Source organism: Aphelocoma coerulescens (genome assembly GCF_041296385.1).
Source record: "Aphelocoma coerulescens isolate FSJ_1873_10779 chromosome Z unlocalized genomic scaffold, UR_Acoe_1.0 ChrZ, whole genome shotgun sequence".
Classification (NCBI taxonomy): Eukaryota; Metazoa; Chordata; class Aves; order Passeriformes; family Corvidae; genus Aphelocoma; species Aphelocoma coerulescens.
In genome coordinates this window covers 27,154,505-27,175,692 of record NW_027184085.1, presented here as the reverse complement: position 1 = coordinate 27,175,692, position 21,188 = coordinate 27,154,505, and the positions used below count along the sequence as shown (strand labels likewise).

Here is a 21,188-nt window from a genome sequence, read left to right as displayed (position 1 = left end):
CAAAAAGATATTTTAAGAGGGCTGAGCTAACACAGAAAGAGGGCTGAGCTAACACAGATACTTTGTAAGATCAAATTGTGGTCAGCTAAGCATCCAAACGCATGGTGAGTTATATAAATTGCCAATATGGATTCTACTGCTTATGACTGCAAGTTTGAAGACATGTGAAAAAGATATCACAAAGAATACAGTTTCTTTTTTAGTAAATTTACATTTCTGGTAGAAAGCTTTATTTTAAAAAGGTATTATTTTAAAAAAGGTATTATTTCCTTAGGTTTTTCCTCTTCACTTTTGTAGTTGCATTCATTCTCTGGTAGTCTTCAGAAACCTGCAGTTTTTTCATTTTGTCTCCTACTTTTTGCAGCAGTTTGAGTGTTGCGCTGTTATGTCAATGTGCAAGGGTTAGGTGTGGGAAAGCTGGGTTTTTATCACTCAGAAGACATGATTTTATTTTTTCCAGGTACAGTTCCTTGGGACAATGCTTCCTGTCTTCCTCTTTTGAAAAATTAAAACTTCTGTATTTAGTAATGCAGAATACTGTAGGAACTTCTTCAATGTCTTTCTAAATCTCTGTCAGCCACTCAGCATTTCTGTGGATGGTATAGAAAAGAAACAAAATGCACACAGATTTCACAGTCATTTGAATAATTTCACTTTCTGTCAGTGAAACACTCCTATATCTTGCTTATTGATGACATCCTTAAGCACTGCATGTGAATGGAATTTGTTCTTTAAAACTGATTTAAGCAGCCCTATGACATGGTTTAAGATTACTTTGGACTTACTTGAGGAAACTGCTGTGTTCCTATAAGTGGATTTTTCCCCAGACTTTTGCTTTTTAAAAGAGGTGCTTAGGTAAAATGGAAAGTGGAAGTTTGTGATGGAAATTTAGTGTTATTCTCCTATAGGATTGCCCAAAACAATACTGCTAGTCACAAACTTCTTTGGAAGATTGTCTGGTGAAGAAGTCAGAAATGCTTATTAAACCAAAACTAAAATAATTTTTGTGTAATATTTATCTCAGTGAGGCATTTTGAACCCAGACTAAATTTGTCTAGTAAGTAAATGCAGCAGGCCTGAAAGTTGAGTACAAGAGTTCTGAGGATGCAAAACATTTCAAAACAGGTGCACTCCTTTCTTTTCATTCTCTTTTTATTCTCCAATCTATAGGTGCCTTGACCCAAGCCATTCGCAATTTTGCAAAAAGCCTTGAAGGTTGGCTTTCAAATGCCATGAACAATATTCCACAGAGGATGATACAAACCAAGGTAGATGAAACCATTGAAGTATTATTCTTGCAGTGGCAAACCAAGTGGGCAGTAGCATCTAAAAGAAGCAGCATTTTAATGCTGAATTTCATGTTTAGCATCAAGCTTCAAATAATGGGAGAGGAAATAACATTATTTGATCTGCTACATGGTATAATTCAAATATGAGGACTCATTAATATAAACTATTAAAATGAAAGTAAATACTCAGTCTGTGGAGTTAATCTACAGAGTACAATATTTAAAAATACTAAATTTCTTCATAGGTTGCCGCTGTAAGTGCCTTTGCCCAGACTCTGCGAAGATACACATCTCTTAATCACCTGGCTCAAGCAGCTCGTGCTGTGCTTCAAAATACTTCTCAAATCAACCAGATGCTCAATGATCTCAACCGTGTTGATTTTGCCAATGTTCAGGTAAAATTTAATTTTGAATAGCAGGGGTCTTTAAGAGTTATTTCCTCTGTGATTTTGAACATTATTGTTAGGTGTCACTCTATGAAGAAAGTAAAGTGCTAATATTTCACTCATTCATATATGTAGTGATTCAGTCCAAAAGTGACAGTTCATGCTTTAGGAAAATAAGAGCTCAGAACCATTACCTGATTCCATTTACTCTCTTGAAGTGCATGTATTCTTCCAAGTTCTGTGCAAATGTAGAGCAAATACTTTCTTAGAATGGGTACCATGAATCGTGTCTTACTAATAGCAAAAATGATATTTTAGGATTAGATCTCAGTAGCGTATCTTCTGAATGTCTCTTAAAGTTATTAAATGCCAGCATTTTCAGTAGAGATTGTCTCCATTATTTAAAACCCCATACACAAGTATGTTTTATCTAAGTGCCTGTGCTAAAATTTACAAGATCTCCTGAATAATGGATTAGATTAGTATGATTGGAATCTGTAGAGCATAAATTATGTTTTTACTAAGAATAATTTCTCTCTGTATTTCTGCTTGTCTGAGGAAAAATACTGTTGTCCTTTTGGCCAGCAAAGTCAAAGGTTTCAGATTCTTGGTAGTTCTGTGTTTGTCTTCTTTGTGAACGAGTGTTTTAATATACATGTTAATACTCTTAACAGAAATCTAGTCAAGAGTTCTTGACCAAAGATACAATATATTAAGTACAGTAATATGTTGACATGGATACAGAGTCTGTGAATGAGGTGTTAACTTGGCACATGACAGCTAGAGTTTAAATGGAAATGGCTTGCAGTTAGTGAGCTGTCATTTTTTTCTCATTTTCTGAATTGAACAGTTAGCTTTATTTAAACTTGGTAACACTGACTAAATTGCTTATTATTGTATGCATAGTATGTTTCTCCACTTGTGTGCAGCTTATGTTTATGTAATGTGTCATCTATTACTGCCTAGAATCAGCAAACAGAACAATCCTTGTTTGTGTACAAAGCTTCTTTTATAAGATGATATAACAGGATTTGTCTTTAAGCTTAACTTCTTCAGAGCAAAAGGAATGTTGCACTTGATTTCTTGCTACTTGTTTTATTACTTTAGCCCCCTGCATTTGACTCTTCCTGCTTGCTCTGCCTAACATCCCAGAAAAAAAAGGCAAGTTATAAGTATTTCAGTAGAAAAATGACAAAAGTGGAAGTCTTTTTTCACAAATGAATGTAGGAAACTACAACAAACTTTTGTTGCTTACATTGCTTGTTCTAATTTCTTTATTTGATGTCTGTTCTTTTATGCTATGCTTTTCCCACCTATTTGCTTTCAACAAAACTACAATAGCTGTAAATAACAACTACTTTGTAGTCTGTCTAGTAAGTGGGTCCAGTCTCTTTCATGCATTGAACAGCCTAATCTTTGAGATACAACTACATTCTGTGCTTTGGCTTATGTATTGTCAATTCAAGATCTGCCATGTGCTATAACAGGAGCAGGCTTCCTGGGTGTGCCAGTGTGATGACAACATGGTTCAGAGACTAGAAACAGATTTCAAGATGACTCTTCAACAGCAGAGCACTCTGGAGCAGTGGGCTGCCTGGCTTGATAATGTAATGATGCAAGCATTGAAACCATATGAAGGAAGACCCAGCTTTCCTAAAGCAGCACGGCAATTTCTGTTAAAATGGTCTTTCTACAGGTAGTATTTAATAGACTTTAAAACATTCTAACTCTTCTATTATTTGCTGAACTGTGCATTGTACTGAAGTTGGCAAATCTAATATCAAACAGTGGCTTGGTACATCATGAAAAATATGGTTTTTATCCAGAGTACCTCTGCTATTAAACTGGAACTCAGGGCTATTGGCAATTGAACAGGGACCTAAATGACCCTTGTTTATTGCTTTAAAAGGCATCTGAAAATAAATGCAGGTGTAATTTTGTCCAGAGTTAGAAACATACTATGATTTTTTTTGGTTAAGTAACTATGCAATTATTAAGCCACTATTTTTAGCATTACTTACTAAAACATTGTGGCATCAATGTTTATGAGATAAGAAAGACAAAAGCTGTTTTTAATATATGGAAAGAACTTTAAGACAAGCATTCCATGTTAGCTGCTTATTGAAACAGTTATCAGAGTAAACCTTGTTCTTTGAACCTGACTGTAGCAACTGCTTGCTAAAGATGCCAGAATTTGTTGATATAATATGAACACACAAGTCTATCGTTTCTGAATTTTAAGTTTCAAAGCTATTTAAATTCTGGCAATTAAAAGCTTTGTCCTGGAAAGATTGACACAACGGACACCATTTAAAGAATAGTTTCTTAAATAACCAAATAGTTTTCTTACCAATTCAGTTGTTCATGTTTTCAACAAAGTTTCTTTCAAGTTAAGTTTTACACTTGCTCAATCATTGGTAGTTATGCATAGGTCAAAACCAAAACCAAACAAGTCTGGTTATTTCTTATGTGGTATCCAACAGTACCTTCAGAGAAAGGAAAGAAGCAAATGATTGCCCTTTCCAGTCATCCCTTTCTGAAGACACCATAAATCAGATGTTTGTGGACACTGTTGCTTTTGAGAATATTGGTTTTGAGGTGAAATGTCTGTCTACATGGATAAATGTTAAAATGGCTGTGACATACAATACATAAACATATATATATTTTTTATTTTTGAATAGCTCAATGGTGATTCGGGATTTAACCTTGCGCAGTGCTGCTAGCTTTGGCTCTTTTCATCTGATCCGCTTGCTTTACGATGAATACATGTTTTACTTAGTAGAGCATCGTGTTGCTCAGGCAACAGGAGAAACACCTATTGCAGTTATGGGAGAGGTAAGATAATATGTAACAGACTAGATTGATAGATTTAGTGATGATTTGGAAAAAGCGTTTTTTAAGCATGTATGTAGAATGGTAGGATGTTTGCAGTATAACAGTAGACTGAGTTACAAATATATACAGTGGTTTCAAACTTGATTCACTGGTTCATTGTCAGAGTACTAAAATCACATTGAATTCTTAAAATCAATTATTTCTAAAATAACTTACTCTTTTACAAATCTGCACACAGATTCATGTCCATAGTTTGAAAAATGTTGATCAACCTACAACCATTTTCCACTCTTTGAGACCTGAATATTTTATGTGTAAATAAAAGAGCATAGTAATAGGAAAATGTTGCTTTTGCAGATCCATTTACATGCATTTGCACACATAATTCCCACACAAAATGTATACCCTCTTTGACATTAGAAGGCTGGTTTACATGCAGAATTTTGGCTTGTACAGTACTGTTCACATACCAGTGCAGACATACATAGAGGTTTGCAACACATTTGATTTTCATACAATTGTTTCAAAGACTATTGGTTTAAAAAGCAGATCTAGAGTCTTAATTCATAGCAATAATTTTATACTCAGCTACGGCATCTACAAAGCAAAGTCTTTCTTATCCCTCTTCAGTAGTTCATCTGACCTTTAATTTTGAGTGACACAGTAAGGAAAGCATGAATTCCCAAAGAATTCCCAAAGAATTATGCTTCAAAGTTGCTGGAAAATGGATATATTTGAAAATATGCTAAATTGTTAATAGGATGGATTTGTTGCATTTTTACACTTGCGAGTCACTCTATCATGTTCTGTGTTACCTATAAATTGCAGGTAATTTTGCTAGTTGATTTGGCATCGGTTGTCATTCTTCCCACAAGATATATTGATAGATTTATTAAATATTATAAAGAGATAATACACTTTCAAGAGAAATTGGAAAATGTCTCAGCTTTCTTTGTCAAATTATTCTATATCATGTGTCATGACATGTTTCAGAAAAATTAAATAATATTTCTACTTAGTAGAAAGCCCCACCATCAGTATACATGCTGTTATATTTCTTGCCTTACATTTGCAGAAAGTATTACACAAGTATAGGTACTACATTCTTCTTGTCTCTGCAGACTTTATATCTTAGACATAAATGTAGCATAGGGTTTTCTAAAAAGTTTATGAGACTGAAGATGGAAATACTATGAGGAAGTAAGTATTGCAAAACATTTGGAGGTGAGGGGCAGAATAGAAGTTAAATACATTAAATGTGTGTTTTCTTATGTTTTTGTGTATTCAATGGATGTGATTGAAATAAAATGAGCAAGATTACAGTGCAACAAGCACTGTAAGACAGTATAAACTGGTTGCAGCTGAGAAAAGCATTCTCATACTTCTCCCTTCCTCTTCTTCCACCGTTGGACATAGGTATTGGCAAAATTCTTCTGGAAAAGACTAGTACCATCATTTATGGTTAGAAATGTATCTGTCTAAACAATGTGCTCCTTTCATTTGATATCCATTGGTGGCATTTTACTCTTCCAAATTTCACACAAGAGAAATGGAGAAAGGAAAGGGAAGAAGGTTTCTAATTTACACGCAACTTCTTTTAAAAGGTCTGGGTTTTGATGTAAATCAGTTATCAGGTTATAAACCCTTTCTCAGCAGTGCCTTCATCTACCTTACAGGTAGATTAGCAACACTGCGGCACACCTTCATTTTTGTTCCAGCACAATTAAAATGGTGCCTGGGAAATTTTAAAAAGAGCGTTTTCTTAAAATATTGATAGTTCAGAATGAATATCAATTATAATTTATGGCTTTATAAAACTCAGAAATACCTCACTTCAAACAACAAAGGCCCTGATGAAGCAATCTTTAAAAAAGGTTGTTCTTCTCCATTCTAATTTTTGAGGGTTTACTTAGTGATAATTGTCTTAATAAGCACAAGACTGAAATGGAATGGGAAATTGCTCTGCTATGGATGTGGCTGCAGCTAAGATTATTCATTTGAATGAATGCAACTGTAAAACCAGTGGGGGACAGATTTCCTACATCATAGATATTCTAAGATCACATCTGCTTAAGACTGTGTCCATTTCTCTAATTGTTTGTTTTGCAGTTTGGTGATTTAAATGCTGTGTCCCCTGGAAATATGGATAAAGGTAAGCATTTTAGTATCTCCAGGGTCTAATTCTGTGTAGAGCTAATGTGTCTCTGAGCAAAATAAATCTTTATGTTTTAAAAACACAGTCAAACAGAATTTAGAGTCCTATCATCCTTTAAAGTGCATGTATATGTTGTATGGATACATTGATATAATACAATAGCTATGTATGAAATATCACACATAATAATGACTGTAATATTGTAGGTTTGTTTTAAAATAAGAATATTTAAAAGATGTTTATTATTGTCACAAAGGAATATCCAATTTTAATGCAAATTTTTTATTATCTAATAGGACAGAGGAGGGTAGCAGCTGTGTGAATTAAGACAAGAGTATACTTATGGATGTTTAACCGTAGTGAATGCTTTGCTACGTCAAGAAGCAGAATTGTATGCAAGTAGTCAGGGAGAAGTTAGTTCCTTACAATCTCTTCATGCCATATTTTGACATGCATTCTTATACTGATTGCTTGAGTGATTTGAGGTGATTTGACCTCAGAACACTCAACTAGTGAGTATAAGAATGTTTGTCAAAATTTGGATCAAGTCACCCCAACTCTTCTTGCCCCAGTTTCCCTATCTGTAGCTAAAAGTAACAACTCTTGTTCATCATGTTTAGGAAATGAGGCATTTTCCAGTATGAAGTTAACATTGATTGTTAGACCTTTTGAGATTGGAATTGTTTTTTCCACAACAACAGTGCATAGCTCAAGGGATCAAACCTGAGTCTGTATATCTAGTTGAGATAATAGTTGACTTTTTGCCATTAAAATGTTAATTTTCAGTTTGTGCTTTATCAGATTGCTCCCTCATATTTCAACTATTACTTGCAAAATAAAGAGCTTTGTATTAGAAACTTTTTCCTTTGTGGTAGTTACATGCTGGTTTGTTTGTGCAGATGAGGGCAGCGAAGTTGAAAGTGAAATAGATGAAGAGCTGGATGAAAGTGGAGAACCACAAGCCAAGAGGGAGAAAACTGAGCTAAACCAGGCATTCCAGGTGGGCTGCATGCAGCCAGTGCTTGAGAGTGGAGTACAGCAGAACCTCCTGAACCCAATTCATAATGAGCACATTGTTGCAACTACTCAGACTATCAGACAATGCAGTGCTACTGGAAATACATACACTGCAGTCTAATGTGAAACCTCCCCTGGCCTCCAACACATGCCCCATTGCATTAGCCTTTTAGGTTTAATATGAAAAAAAGAAAAAAAAAAGAGTAAGTCCGAAGGTTGACTGTTGTCAAATGTAACTGTTCTGATCATAATTTTGTTGGAGTTGTTCAATGGAATGGGTGTATGTATTTCGCCAGGTCTGTTTAAAAAAAAAAAATTTTTGTAAACAAAATCATTTTACATTGGCCATTCAATATGAAGAGGTTTCTTTGTATCAAATGCAAGGAAGATTTTTGCAAAGTTTAATGTTAATGTTTTGTCCTCTTATAATAATTTAATTTTTTTCATAGTTTAAAAATATTTTAATGTTAATTATTAGTTATTATGCTGATTTCATATAGATAGGTTTTTAATTAGATGCACTTCTGTGAAATATCAAAAGAACTATTTTCTTTGATTTACACTGGAGGCATACTTATTTGACAGCAGATGTATCAAATTTGTTATAAAAGGTGCTTTTCATCGTACTACGAGAAGACACTATTTTGATAAAATTGTGAGTATTCAGGGGGATTTTTTTGTAATAATGCTGGAGGGTTGAGAAGATCTCCTGGTTTCTTTCTGTAAGGAAGAAGCTGTTTAAATGACAGAATTGTATCAGAATGTGGTAATCTGTATGGCATAAATGTACCTAATAATCTGAACATGATGTAAACAATGCAAGCTTCGTTTAAAATCAACAGTTTCAGATATTATTTGCATACCAGTTCCTCTGTTTTGAAGACTACTGATTCTATATGTCAGGCCACTGAACAGATGCTTTTGATTGTTCAGTGGCACTGTAGTTGTTAGAAACTGAAGCTAAAAGAAAAAGTGACTTGATTATTCTTAATTTTAAGTGTATGTGCTACTTATGCTGAACTGGACATACAGGAAAACATTCCATTTGAATGACTTTCTTCTATTCCAGGTCTTTTCCTACTAGTGGTTCAATCTGCTGCTCTTAGAAAAGATGATTTATAGAATGCAAGGAATGTAGCAACCTGCATCATTTTCCTTTCAAAAACATTTCCTTGTTGGTAAAGTGGATTTAAATTTTTACAAAAATTAGACAAGGCAGTGTAACTGGCACACCTCACTTGTACTTATTCCCAATTGTGTAGAATTTGAATAGGTGGCTAGATGGACCATTGCCATTTAAGAATGTACATCAGGGATCATCGTACCTCGGCTATTACATGGTGCCTTAAACAGAACTGAAGCTAAGACTTAGTACTTTTTGTTATTATTAACTCTTAAATTAATTCAACAAGGTGTGCCTGTCATTTTCAAATTCCCTAAGAAGTAAGGACAGGTTACATAGCCTTCAAAAGAATAAAAGGATTTTTTTATTATTAAATGATTTTAATATCCCTCTTAGAATGACAATAGACCTATTTTTTCTCGTTTCTAGCTGGATTTCACTTTAATACAAATAAAATTTGCTTGGGAATTTGGAAAGCAAAACTAGCTTTAATACCAACTTCAAATGTCAAAATAGATTGACCATAGTCCCAAGCATGACTATATATTTTCTAAACCCTTGCCTACTTTTAATTTTAAAAACTAAAAAGAAATAAATGAGCAGGTACATAATGCAGTGCATGTTTTCAATTTCTATATTTTGTGGTGTATCAGCCAGATATTACATTTTAATGGTTAAATAATATCAGTTTATAGAGACCATATTAATTGACATTAAAGAACTCAAGTTTTTCTTCACAAACATTTCATTATGCAGACACACGAATTTGCTACACTAAAGTAGTGGAATTAAATAAGAAAAAAAAAGCCAAAAAATGAAGGAGAACACAAAAAGATTGACTTTACAGAAAAGACTGTAAAAAAATTAGGATTTTTTAATTCTGGTTTATCTCGTGTGTCTGAAAATGACTTTAAAGTCATATATACCAAATGGGAGAAGAGCATGTAAAATGGAAGTGTATTTATAGCAAACAAGTTTGTTGCTAGAGTTTACATATGCTCCAAATACAGCTGCACATAAACTAAAATGTCCTAACATTATTGGTGCACAAAAATAAATTTTAATTCCTTTGCAGAATTGTGAACCCATCCAGCTCATTCTGTGTAGGCATAATTCCTACTAATGTCAGTAGATGGCTTTTGCCTCAGTAAAAAGTAAAAGTGAGGTTTATATTCATTATTTCTAAACTCACAAATGCACTGAATCTCATTATAGATTTTGTTGTCACCTATATCGCTCAGTGTGTCCTGATTTTTCCTTAGAAATCAGCACATCTGTACCCTTCACCAAAAATGCTAAAACTAAGCTGTGATAAATATTTACTCCCCTTCATTGTGCATTATAAGATGTTTACAAGTAAAATAAAGTGAAATAATTCAACTTTTTTTTTCATTTTCAGCTTTTTTTTAAATACTGTAGTACTTGTTTTAATTTTTGTGTTGGTTTGTGTTTTCTTATCCTTTCTTGGTTTAATGCGGAATTTGTTGTTGCTGAGAAAAGAGTACAATTGTAAAAGGTAAATCTAGATTGCTAAATATGGTGGGACTTGAGTATCTTTCATTATTTAGCTCTCCACTCCACTCAGTTGTTAACTGTCACAAAGTAAAAACCAAAACTGAACAAAAATCTGAATACAGGAAATGGAATGTATTTCATAGCTTCTAAAAACAATGAATTGTCAAGACAAATTGGAACTTTCACACGTTCAGAAAACTGACTGGAGTCTATATTCTTATGCTTACATTCTAAAGATTTTACCAGATTTTTTTAGAGCAACTATCTTACTGTGTTATAAACTTACAGATTTGGGGGTCTTTTGTTTTGTTTTTCCTGGAGTTTTAATCAAACACTTAGATAAAACATTTTGCACACTCTTGCTGTTTAATAGTTGGGTTTTAGTAATCATTGAAGTAGAGAGATGCGGATACCTCAGTGTGTATTCTGTAATGTGTAGCGTGCGGCTGCATTGCCACACCAGCTCTGGAGTCTGTTGTCAATGCTATGGAGAGGTGTAGCGTGTGTCCACAGGGTAGACATTATGAGAGTTGACATGATTTATGTGTTTTATCTAATCTTGAAATGGAATCAAGAATAGTTATTTTAGAGGCATTTCCCCCATTAGCACAGAATAGCACGGTGAACAGTGTGGGGGAAGAGGTCTTGTTGAGCTACCTTTTCAAAGCACAGGGCCCAATTTTCAAAAGTTTTATATTTGTTAAAATTTTTTGTTACATTTTCATCTTTCTTGTGGTGAATCAGTTTTGAAGCATCTTTTTTCTTTTTTTCAGTTTTTTTTCTCTTATACTGTAGCATGCTCTAAGCACCTTCATTTTTAAAAAGTTCCATAAAAATTTGGAAAATAGATGTTAAATTATTTGCATATAAAATGATGATTTACAGCATTACTGCCTTTAGTTCAAAAAACAAAAAGAAAATAATGTTCTGTCATTCAGGAATGCATAGGTCTATATACAAATTTAATTTAAAGCGAGGTATTTTTAAATATCTGAAACACTTTTTTTATCTTGTTTTCCCTAGGAGAAATGATCTGATATCTTTGTCATTCTCACCAATTGACATCTGCACTGTTTAGAAAAAAATTCATGTTAGAGATGCTCTGCAATCCAATTTAATTCAGAATGCTTTTACAAAACAAAACCAACCGCTGAGAGCCATAAATGTGCTGACAAAAACCCCAGGTTTATTAATAATATAAGTATACGACAGTAATTTCAGAGTTTAAAATACAAATTTGAGAGAGTAAGATGAATTTCTGAAAATTGGGCCCTTGTCACACTAACAGGACATGCTCTTTGTATACGGTTTAAAGCAAATTGAGACATGGAATTCTAGTATTTCTGCTAATTTGTTTGGTGATTTAACACTGACAATAAAAACTGGAATAGAAGCATAAACACACAGTGCTTAGTTCTAGTATTAGGAAATTAATTTGATATAATGCCTTGCATTAACCCTTTGAGCATTGTAAGTAACATGATGGGAACAAAGATTTTTAGATAATTTACCTAGTCCACTGAGCATATACTTTGAAATAGCTTATAGTGTTGTAAATTTTTTTTAATTATGTCTAAAGTAAATACTTGCATACTCTATGGGGATGTTTTTTATTAATAGGGGGCTCAGTAGATGTAGGCAAAATATTCATTGCCATTGATATGTACTGTGTAATAGAAAACAGTACTTCAGCTCCCTGGTTTTCATAATTGCATATATATACAAAGAAAATCCAACATGATTCTACAGATAGGAAGTTGTCTACTTTAAGATGCCTTTAGAAGATAAAGGTTTAGAAAATATATTCAGCTATTTTGAAAATCTCCTGAGATAGATTAGTATTGGAATACTCTGGTACTGTAAAAGAGAAATCTTTAGGATTAAAAGAAGGTTTAGTAATAATAAATTTTGCAGAATATTTGATGTGTTTGCATTGAAATTTTTGGCAGTGTTTGTGAGAAACAGGAACAAAAAGTGCACAATTATGTTGATATTCCTTTTAAAACTCAGTCACTGCAATAATGACTAGCTAGAAGATGAAGGTATTTTATTAAATTTCACATACAAGGGTATGGCCCTTACTGAATGTCATAATTTTAAAAGCAACCTAGAAATTGCACAAGCAAATATTTTTAAAAACCCCTTTTGTTCTTACAATTACTGCTTACAGGAACAAGGGAACAAGTGTAGCAGCAAGTAAAGATTCTTTTAACTTAGAGATAACTGATGCCACCTTACTAAGTGAGAATACAGTACATTTTCTACTGGTTTCTTGCAATATCAGTCAGCAAACACTAAAGCAGCTGTACTTATTTAAGTCTAGCTGAGGGCAAAGAAAAAGGGTATCATTTAAAGTTATTTAAGGGAATTACGTCAGTAGTATAGTGCAAGTAAGTTGTAAACATTTTTAGTCAGTTAATGCAAATTAATGCATAATTAATTAACATAAATGCAATACTCAAAGGGTTTTTATTTAACAACTTTTTTTATTCATAATTTACTGTAAATGCTTCTGAGTTTGCATGCCTTGATCATTGCTGCTAGTGATTTTATGTGCCAGTAGACCTGAGTTTAATTTACCAGTTTAACTAAGAAATAGTAAAAGCCACTTACAAAGTGACTGCCTAGTGTTTATTTGAAGTAAAATATGCCTTAGTTTGAAAATGATCATTTTAACTCTTGTTTTATTCCAATTTTTTTCTCCTTCTCCTGTTGAAAAAAATAAATTGGCATTTTGGGATTGGAAGCCCTGAGTAGTTAAATATTTGGTAAGAATTGTTCTTGGAGATTGCTCATTAAGGCTGAAATACAGTGTAGAAAACAAGGCCCAGAAAAAGCCTGTGGGCATCAAATGAGCCTCACTTAACACTAATTCAGGAAGATGTTCTTTGTATGTTCCTAAGCACTTTCTTGGTTATGGTGCAAACATCTTACAGGAATTTTCAGTTCTAGATTAATTTTACTCTGAAATAATAAATGTCTTTTTAGGAGGAATTTAGACTTCAGAGGAACAACCTTGAATGGATTGGTTTTTAGCAGGAACTCAGTTCAATTCTTTCTGACTCACTGATACCAGCAAAAGCTTTTTACACAAAGAATATTTAATGGGTTCCCCAAGTAAAGTTTCCTTCCATACAATATTAAAGTGACTGCCTTGTATTTAAACATTAGATACCCATCTTAAAGTAACCCAGTTAAGCAATTTTAAGTATGTTGGGAAAATACCACTTTGTACCAAAGCAAGTTGCCCATCTCCACTCATACCCACTGAAAATTTGGATTTACAGTTAATAACCAATGAGGCTGTTAAAGAAACTTCGAGTGCCTTTCAAAAACTTGGAAAATTGTGCCTGAGGTGGTAAACTTTAATTAGGTTAATTCTAGAGCTACCAATCAGTAATTTTATCATCACTCAGGGCTTTCTTACCTTCTAGGAAACTTCCTTTGTTGCATTTATTTTATACTGTATTTTTTTTAAGTGCCATCATTTAAATTTCACTTAGTAAGTGGCAGATCACATTATCCAGTCCCACAGCACAGAAACATCATAACACTAGGACATATTCAAACTCTTATTTTCCAGTTGACTGAATATATTATGTAAATGAGGTAAGCAACTTTTTGTAGATTGTATGTGTGAGATAATGTAATGTTCTTTTCCAGTTTTTGGGCTACAGTTGAATATACTTTTTAATTATTTAAAGAAGACATCTTTACAGAATAACGTGATGGTTTTTTTTGTATAATGTATTTGATTTTGTAAATACGTATTTCCTGATGTGATTTTTGTGACAAATGCTAAATCTTTTAGTATATAATGTCCTCTCAAAACTGGCAGGAGCTAAATAATAGTTTGTTGGCAATTTGTATTGTGTACTGTACAATAACTGGGGACCTTTTATAATTATAAAAATATATATTAACTTTTAGTGTGTTGTATAAAAAATGACTGGAACATACTAAAGACAGTAGGATTTTTCTGAATATTTCAGACTTGAACTCAGGCTAGCTTTCTTGTGTTTTTCAAAACAAAATTGTGTCTTGTCTTTTAAAATCAATAAATTTGTTTTCTTGTTACAAACATATCTGAATTGCTTCAGTTTTTATATAACTAGATATTTTGGACTGTGGTACCGATGATTTTGAGAGAAAAATCATTGCATTTACACCTTTGAAATAAGACCACATTTTTTTATTTGAAAACAGAACTAAGTAACAAGTGTGCCTCAGATAGCAAAAAAACCCCAAGTATTTTCAATCACAGAACTGTTAGGGTTGGAAGGGACCTCTGTAGATCATCTAGTCCAGACCACCCTGCCAAGGCAGGGTCACCTAAGAAGTGTCTGTTCAACTGATTTGCTGTCATATTCCCAGTAAATAGAGACTGTAATATACTTATTCATTTCAGTGTTAACAGTAATTTTCCATTACAGACTTAGGTAGTTAGCAGCTAACAGTGAGGGGGCGTGCAGACTTTGGCCTCCAGGAATTAGTGGTGTCAGTCTGGTACCAGCAGAACCTACTTCTGCAATTTTTGCTCTAAATATTCTGCAATATGCTAATGTGTTAGATGTTTTGACAATTTCACAAAACACAGTTGAAGGCCTAATCTTACCAGTTCATGCGGTCTCTAGTATGTGTTGCAGGCACAATCTATGTTTCATATTATGTTTCAAATAAAGAAATGCTGAATTTTATTTTAATGGGGGATGACCCACCAAGTAACAGATGCTAGAACATTAAAATAACAATTGGATACCAAGATTAAAACAGGTATTTCACACAAAACTGTGGTAAAGGTAGAAGAGTTGCATCCTGAAGCTTACTTTTCTCAGGATGTTCAGCTGTAAATTATGGTCCACTCATTGCCTATCTTTAATTTCAAATAAAGACTAAAAGCTTAGTATAGTACAATATTGGTCCCTGCATTACATCTTACCAAACAAGACTACAAAACTAGTCACTACACCAGTGACTAGTTGCAACTGAAGAGTCATGGAATTGTCAAGGTTGGAAAAGACCTTCAAGATCACCCAGTCTAACCATCCACTCAGCACTACCCTTGTTACCCCTAAACTACCAAACCACATCACCAGATCCAGATGCCTCTTGAACAGGGACAGTGACTCCATCATCTCTGTGGGCAAACTGTTCCAGTCTCTGACCACCCTAACAGTGAAAAAAGTTTTTCTAGTAACTGAATCTCCCCTGACTCAGCTTAAGGTCATTTCCTCTTGTCCTCTCACTGCAAGCACAGCAGAAGAGATCAACCCTCGCCTCACTGCAGCCTCCTTTCAGGCAGTTGTAGAGAGCAATGAGGTGCACCCTGAGCCTCCTCAAGATTAATAAACCCAGCTCTCACAATTGTTCTTCATATGACATGTTCTAAAGCTTTCACGAGTTGTGTTGCCCTTCTGTGGACACACTTCAGCACCTCAATGTTCTTTTTAAAGTGAGGGGCCCAGAACTGAACACAGGATTTGAGGTGTGGCCTAACCAGTGCTGAGTACAGGGGGACAATCCCTGCCCTGGTCCTGCTGGCCACACTGTTGCTGCTACAGGCCAGGATGCCATTGGCCTTCTTGGCCACCTGGGCACACCCTGGCTCATGTTCAGCTGCTGTCACCAGCACCCCCAGGTCCTTTTCCTGTGGGCAGCTTTGCAGCCTCTCTGCCCCAGCCTGTGGCGCTGCCTGGGGTTGTTGTGGCCCAAGGGCAGGACCCAGTACGGGGCCTTGTTAAACCTCACACCACTGGCCTTGGCTCACTGATCCAGCCAATCCAGTCCAGATTCCTCTGCAGAGCCCTCCTACCCTCCAGCAGGTCGACATTCCCACCCATCTTGGTGTTATCTGCAAACTGACTGGGGGGACACTCAACTGCAACAGCCAGATCATTGATAAAGATGTTAAACCTGAACATTCCCAAAAAGAGCCCTGGGGAGCACCATTGGTGACTGGCCACCAACTTGATTTAGTTCTATTCACCACCACTGTGGGCCTGGCCATCCTGGCAGGTTTTACCCATCAAAGAGTCCACTCATCCAAGACACAAGCAGTTTTTCTAGGAGGACCCTCTGGGAGATGGTGTAAAATGCTTTTACTCAAGTCTAGATAGACAATACCCACAGCCTTCCCCTCATCTACTAAGCAGGTCACTTTGTCATCGAAGGAGATCAGGTTGGTCAAGCAGGACCTGCCTTTTGTAAATTGATGTTTTCTGGGCTTGATCCCCTGGTTGCCCTGCATGTGCCACATAATGGGGTTCATGGATCTCTTCCACAGGCTTGCCCAGAACTGAGGTAAGACTGACAGTAACAGCCATGTAGTGCCCGGGATCATCCTTCCAACCCTTCTTGCAGATGGGCTAATTTCCAGTCAGCTGGAACTTTTACAGTAACCAGAACTGATGGTAGATGTTTGAGAGTGGTTTGGCAAGTTGTTTTACCAGTTCCCTCATTACTCTGGGGTGGATCTCATTGGGGCCCATAGACTTGTGAGTGTCTAATTGGCACAACAGGTCACTAACCATTTCCTCCTGCATTACGGGGGCTTCACTCATCTTCCCATCACCAATTTCCAGCTCTGGTAATTTCTCGAACTGAGTATCCCAAGGACAAGTGGGAATGATATTAAAGACCAAGGCAAAGAAGACATTAAGTACCTCTGCCTTTTCCTCATGCCCTGTCACTACACCACCCTCTGCATTCAACAAATGATGAAGACACTCCTTAACTGTCCTTTTGCTATCACTGTATTTACACAAACTTTTATTGTTGTCGTGTAACTGTTGCTGCCAAATCAAGTTCTAGCAGGGCTTTGACCCCTCTAATCTTTTCCCTACATGATCTTGCAACATTCATACAGTCCTCCCAAGTTATTTGACCCTTCTTCCAGAGATAATAGATTCTCTTTTTTTGCCTAAGTCTTCTGTTTAACCAAGCTGGTCTTCTTCCCTGATGAACTGTCTCTCTGTACAAGGAGACAGCCTGATCCTGAATATTTAACAATTCCTTTTTAAAGCACATCCAGCCTTCCTGGATTCTTTTGTCCGTCAGGTCTGACTCCAAAGGGGCTCTGTCAATCAATGTCCTAAACAGGCCAAAGTCTGCTAGATGGAAATTCAAGGTGGAAGTTCTGCTGGTGCCCGTCCTTACTCCACCCAGTACTGAAAACTCTTGATATTTTGTGGTCTCTCTGCCCAAGAAAGCCACCAGCCACCGCATCACCCACTAGTCTTTCTTTGCTCACTGTCATGGTTTAGGCCCAGCCAGCAGCCAAGCCCCACACAGCCACTTGCTCATTCCCCCACCAGCAGGATTGGGGAGAGAATTGGAAGGGCAAATGGAGAAAACTTGAGGGCTGAAATAAAGACAGTTTAATAGGGAAAGCAAAAGCCATGCACACAAGCCAAGCAGAATCACTTATATTCTAAGCATGATGCCATATGGTCTGGAATATCCCTTTGGTCAGTTTGGGTCACCTGTCCCAGCTGTGTCTCCTCCCAACCTCCTCAATCTCCCATGCACCCCCAGTCCCCTCCCCAGTGTGGCAGTACCAAAAGCAGAAAAGGCCTTGGCTCTGTGCAAGCCCTGCTCAGCAATAACAAAAACATCTCTGTATTATCAGCTCTGAGTTCAGCACAAATCCAAAACACAGCCCAATGCCAGCCACTGTGAAGAAAGTTAACTCTACTCTCACCAAAACCAGCACAGACACAAAAAAAAACAGGTCCAGCAGGGTATCTCCTCTGGTAGGCTCTTTCACCAGCTCTGTCAAAAAGTTACCTTCTACACACTCCAAGAACCCCCTGGTCTGCTTCCTCTCTGCTGTATTGTATTTCCAGCAGACATTTGGCAAGCTACAGTCATACACAAATAAAAGGGCAACCACGAGACTTCTGCCAGCCACTTGAAGAATGGCTTATCTGCCTGTTCAGCCTGGTTGGGTGGTCTGTAACAGACTCCCACTATGACATTTGCCCTGCTGATCTTCCCCCTATCCTTACCATAGGCACTCAGCCTTGTCATCTTCATCATAATCATCAATTTCAATACAATCACTCCCTAACAGTGCTACCCCATGCTATTCTATGTTTACAGAATACTCCTAATTGGTTTGCTAACTGAGATGAGGCTTCATTTTCTAGCAGGTGCCTTGCTGAGAAATAGGTTTTTCTCTGACACATACATGGGAAAACAATCTGTAGAGGGACATTGTCCCTAGAGGGATCTCACACCAACCAACTCTTGATAAAGCCAACAGCCTGCATTGCTCAGCTCTTCTACACTGACAGTGTTACCAGGAAAACCATGCAAAATTCAACCTCTGTTGCTGTTCATATTAATTGAACTGATTTAATTATGAAAGTTTTGTTCACAGTAACACAAATCCACAGATCCAGACCTCAAAGCATGAAGTACAGCTAAAATGTAGGAGAAACTTGAAAATACTGGGTATTGTAAGAAAACAGGAGTGTAAGAAAGGTAACAAATTATTTGTATTACTTCTGTAAGATAATTATCTGTACAATGTTAAATGTCAAATAAGTAAGATACATTCTACATCAAGTTATTTTAAGTGTATTTAATTTGACTTACCTAAAGCATTCACTTTAATTATGTAAAATCACATAGAGCCTGCAGCAATCCAGAGCGCATCAGTTGCTTAATTCTGTATCAAGGTCTATGCCAAAAACCACATGAAATATAAGCCAGTTATTTTTCCACAAAAACATCTGACCAAGGCAAGGAAGAAACCTTGATCTATTTTTGGCACTATTAACAGTATGTTAGAGAGAGTTTTTATTCTGACTTGATTCTGCTGGTCTCATTCAAAATTTTGCTAAATCCCATTGTACATGTACTTCCCCAATACATTAGCTAACCTAACATGTAGGACTTTCCGGTTCAAAAAACAAAACAACCCCTTCTTGACCCGAATGTTCTACTGCTGACATTTTATTCTGAATGTTTTATAAGCAGAACTGTTCTAGAAATGAGTAACTCTGTGTATAGGCATTTGCCACGGGCACACTGTGCACAAGGTCTGCTGCTGCTTTTATGATCAGAGTTCATGGTAGATGTTGTAGGTCAGTACTTATTTAGTAACTTAGTTGTTAATAAAACAGACGTATTTTCAGAGATCTAGATGGAAGAGGTATCAAAAAACTGCTGTCTCAAGCTCTGCAGCTGGATGTTACCTTTCCCCAAAACAGATGATGTCCTGGCAGAGTGTGTCAGAAACAGCTGAAGAAGCTGCTATAGCACATGCTGAAGTTAGGATCACAAATTGTGTCCTTGCAACACAGGCATTGAATTTACTGGTCCATGTGTACAGTGACATGGTGACTGTTTCTCAGAACAGTAGCAAACACTTCATCAATTTATTTCCCTGGTCTTCAATAGTTCCTAATGCTGAAGAAAAATTTAGACTTCTCTTCTTCCTCCAGTTTCACCCAAGAAGTCATACAGCTAAAATCAAAAGGTGCAATAATTAACAATGCAAAAAAATAGGACAGCCCTAATCATCACCACATAAATGACAGCATTCCCTTCCTGCGTACTTCTTGGTGGATCATTTTGTGTCTCTTTGGGAAGCATAATTCTTCTACCTGTACACTTTACCTCCATCCACTTATTATAGCAAATTCAAATCCAAGCTTAACTACACCAACAAGTAAACAAAAAAAGCACCTTGGTTTTGGATGTTTCTGCTGACAAACTTGCGAGAATAACCAACCATATCTATGATGAATAATGTATCCCAATCAAGCTTTTTTGTCTTTTTCCTATTAAAGAAAATTTGATTTAAATTTCCTTAAAGTGTGGGTGGACTTTGATTTTTGTCAAAAATAAAAAAGTGGTCAAATAGGTAATTCATTATAGCGAAATTCTGTTGTGATGCCTGAAGGGGGAAGAACTGGTCTCATTTAACACCACCAGATCTGAATACCATTAAAGCCACTTAGCAGGATTGTGACTGTACTTGCTCTTGACTTTAAAAGCAACGAGGCGCTGCAGAGACAGCAGTCCAGCTGGGAATGACTGTGAAATTCAAACCTAATTCTGTGTTACAGCACAGGGTATGCCTGTAGAACAAACACTGGTTGATCTGTTCTAGCCTTCAACATCAAAGCAGCAGCTCAACAATAATGTTTAATAGAACATACTGTTGCACTTCTAGACTTAAACTTGGTTCTAACTATAAAATATTTGCTTTAGCAAGAGATACTGAAAATCTAGTGTCTATAGCATTAGTGGCAAGCTAGTTGGTAGCATTAACTTGACGCTACTGATACTGCTGCCTTTGTTGATGGCCAATGAAAGACAAAACGGAATTAAAAACTTTTCCTATTACTTCCACAGATCAGTTTTGAAACAAAAATGGTGCACACACAATAAAGCATTCACAACAAGGTAGCAGTTTCAGGTGACCAACATCGTGTATAGCGTTTAGTGTCAAATTTTGATGGAATTCACCATATGAGGGATATAGTAACAACTTGTTTGAGCAATAACCCTTGAAGTTATTTCCTTAGATTCTTGATTAATATCATAGTTTTAAGAGACTGATGGAGATCTGGGTAGGAAAATGATCAGAAATTACAATGGCAGAACATAAATTGATACTCACTTGGGTTTTTTTGCTGATTCATCTAACAATTCAAGGTGTGCATTAAAGGCTAAAAGGAATGATCAAAATTTCGTGTCTTCAGTAGTCCAAGTTCACACTAGCTGTTGTTGCTCAAACTTATAGGAACACAGGTGGGTTTTTTCAGACACACTGTCCTCTTATTTGGTTTGATAATTAACGCCTCCAGAAAATACATTTTCCCAGTACACATTTTATAAAGGGCAGCAATGCA

General features: G+C 36.0%; 1 protein-coding gene across 2 annotated transcripts in view; it reads left to right on the top strand.

Moving 5' to 3' along the window:
- The window catches only part of RFX3 (regulatory factor X3), a 110,392-nt gene extending 95,984 nt beyond the window's left edge, over positions 1-14,408 (top strand). For both annotated transcript variants that reach the window (XM_069000736.1, XM_069000735.1), the window contains 6 exons: positions 1,171-1,268; positions 1,535-1,684; positions 3,163-3,371; positions 4,360-4,513; positions 6,623-6,665; positions 7,568-14,408. In XM_069000736.1, coding sequence (XP_068856837.1) covers positions 1,171-1,268; positions 1,535-1,684; positions 3,163-3,371; positions 4,360-4,513; positions 6,623-6,665; positions 7,568-7,806 — 893 coding nt within the window. In that variant the 3' untranslated portion in view covers positions 7,807-14,408. The remainder of the gene's footprint in view (positions 1-1,170; positions 1,269-1,534; positions 1,685-3,162; positions 3,372-4,359; positions 4,514-6,622; positions 6,666-7,567) is intronic.
- Positions 14,409-21,188: the final 6,780 nt, after the last annotated feature.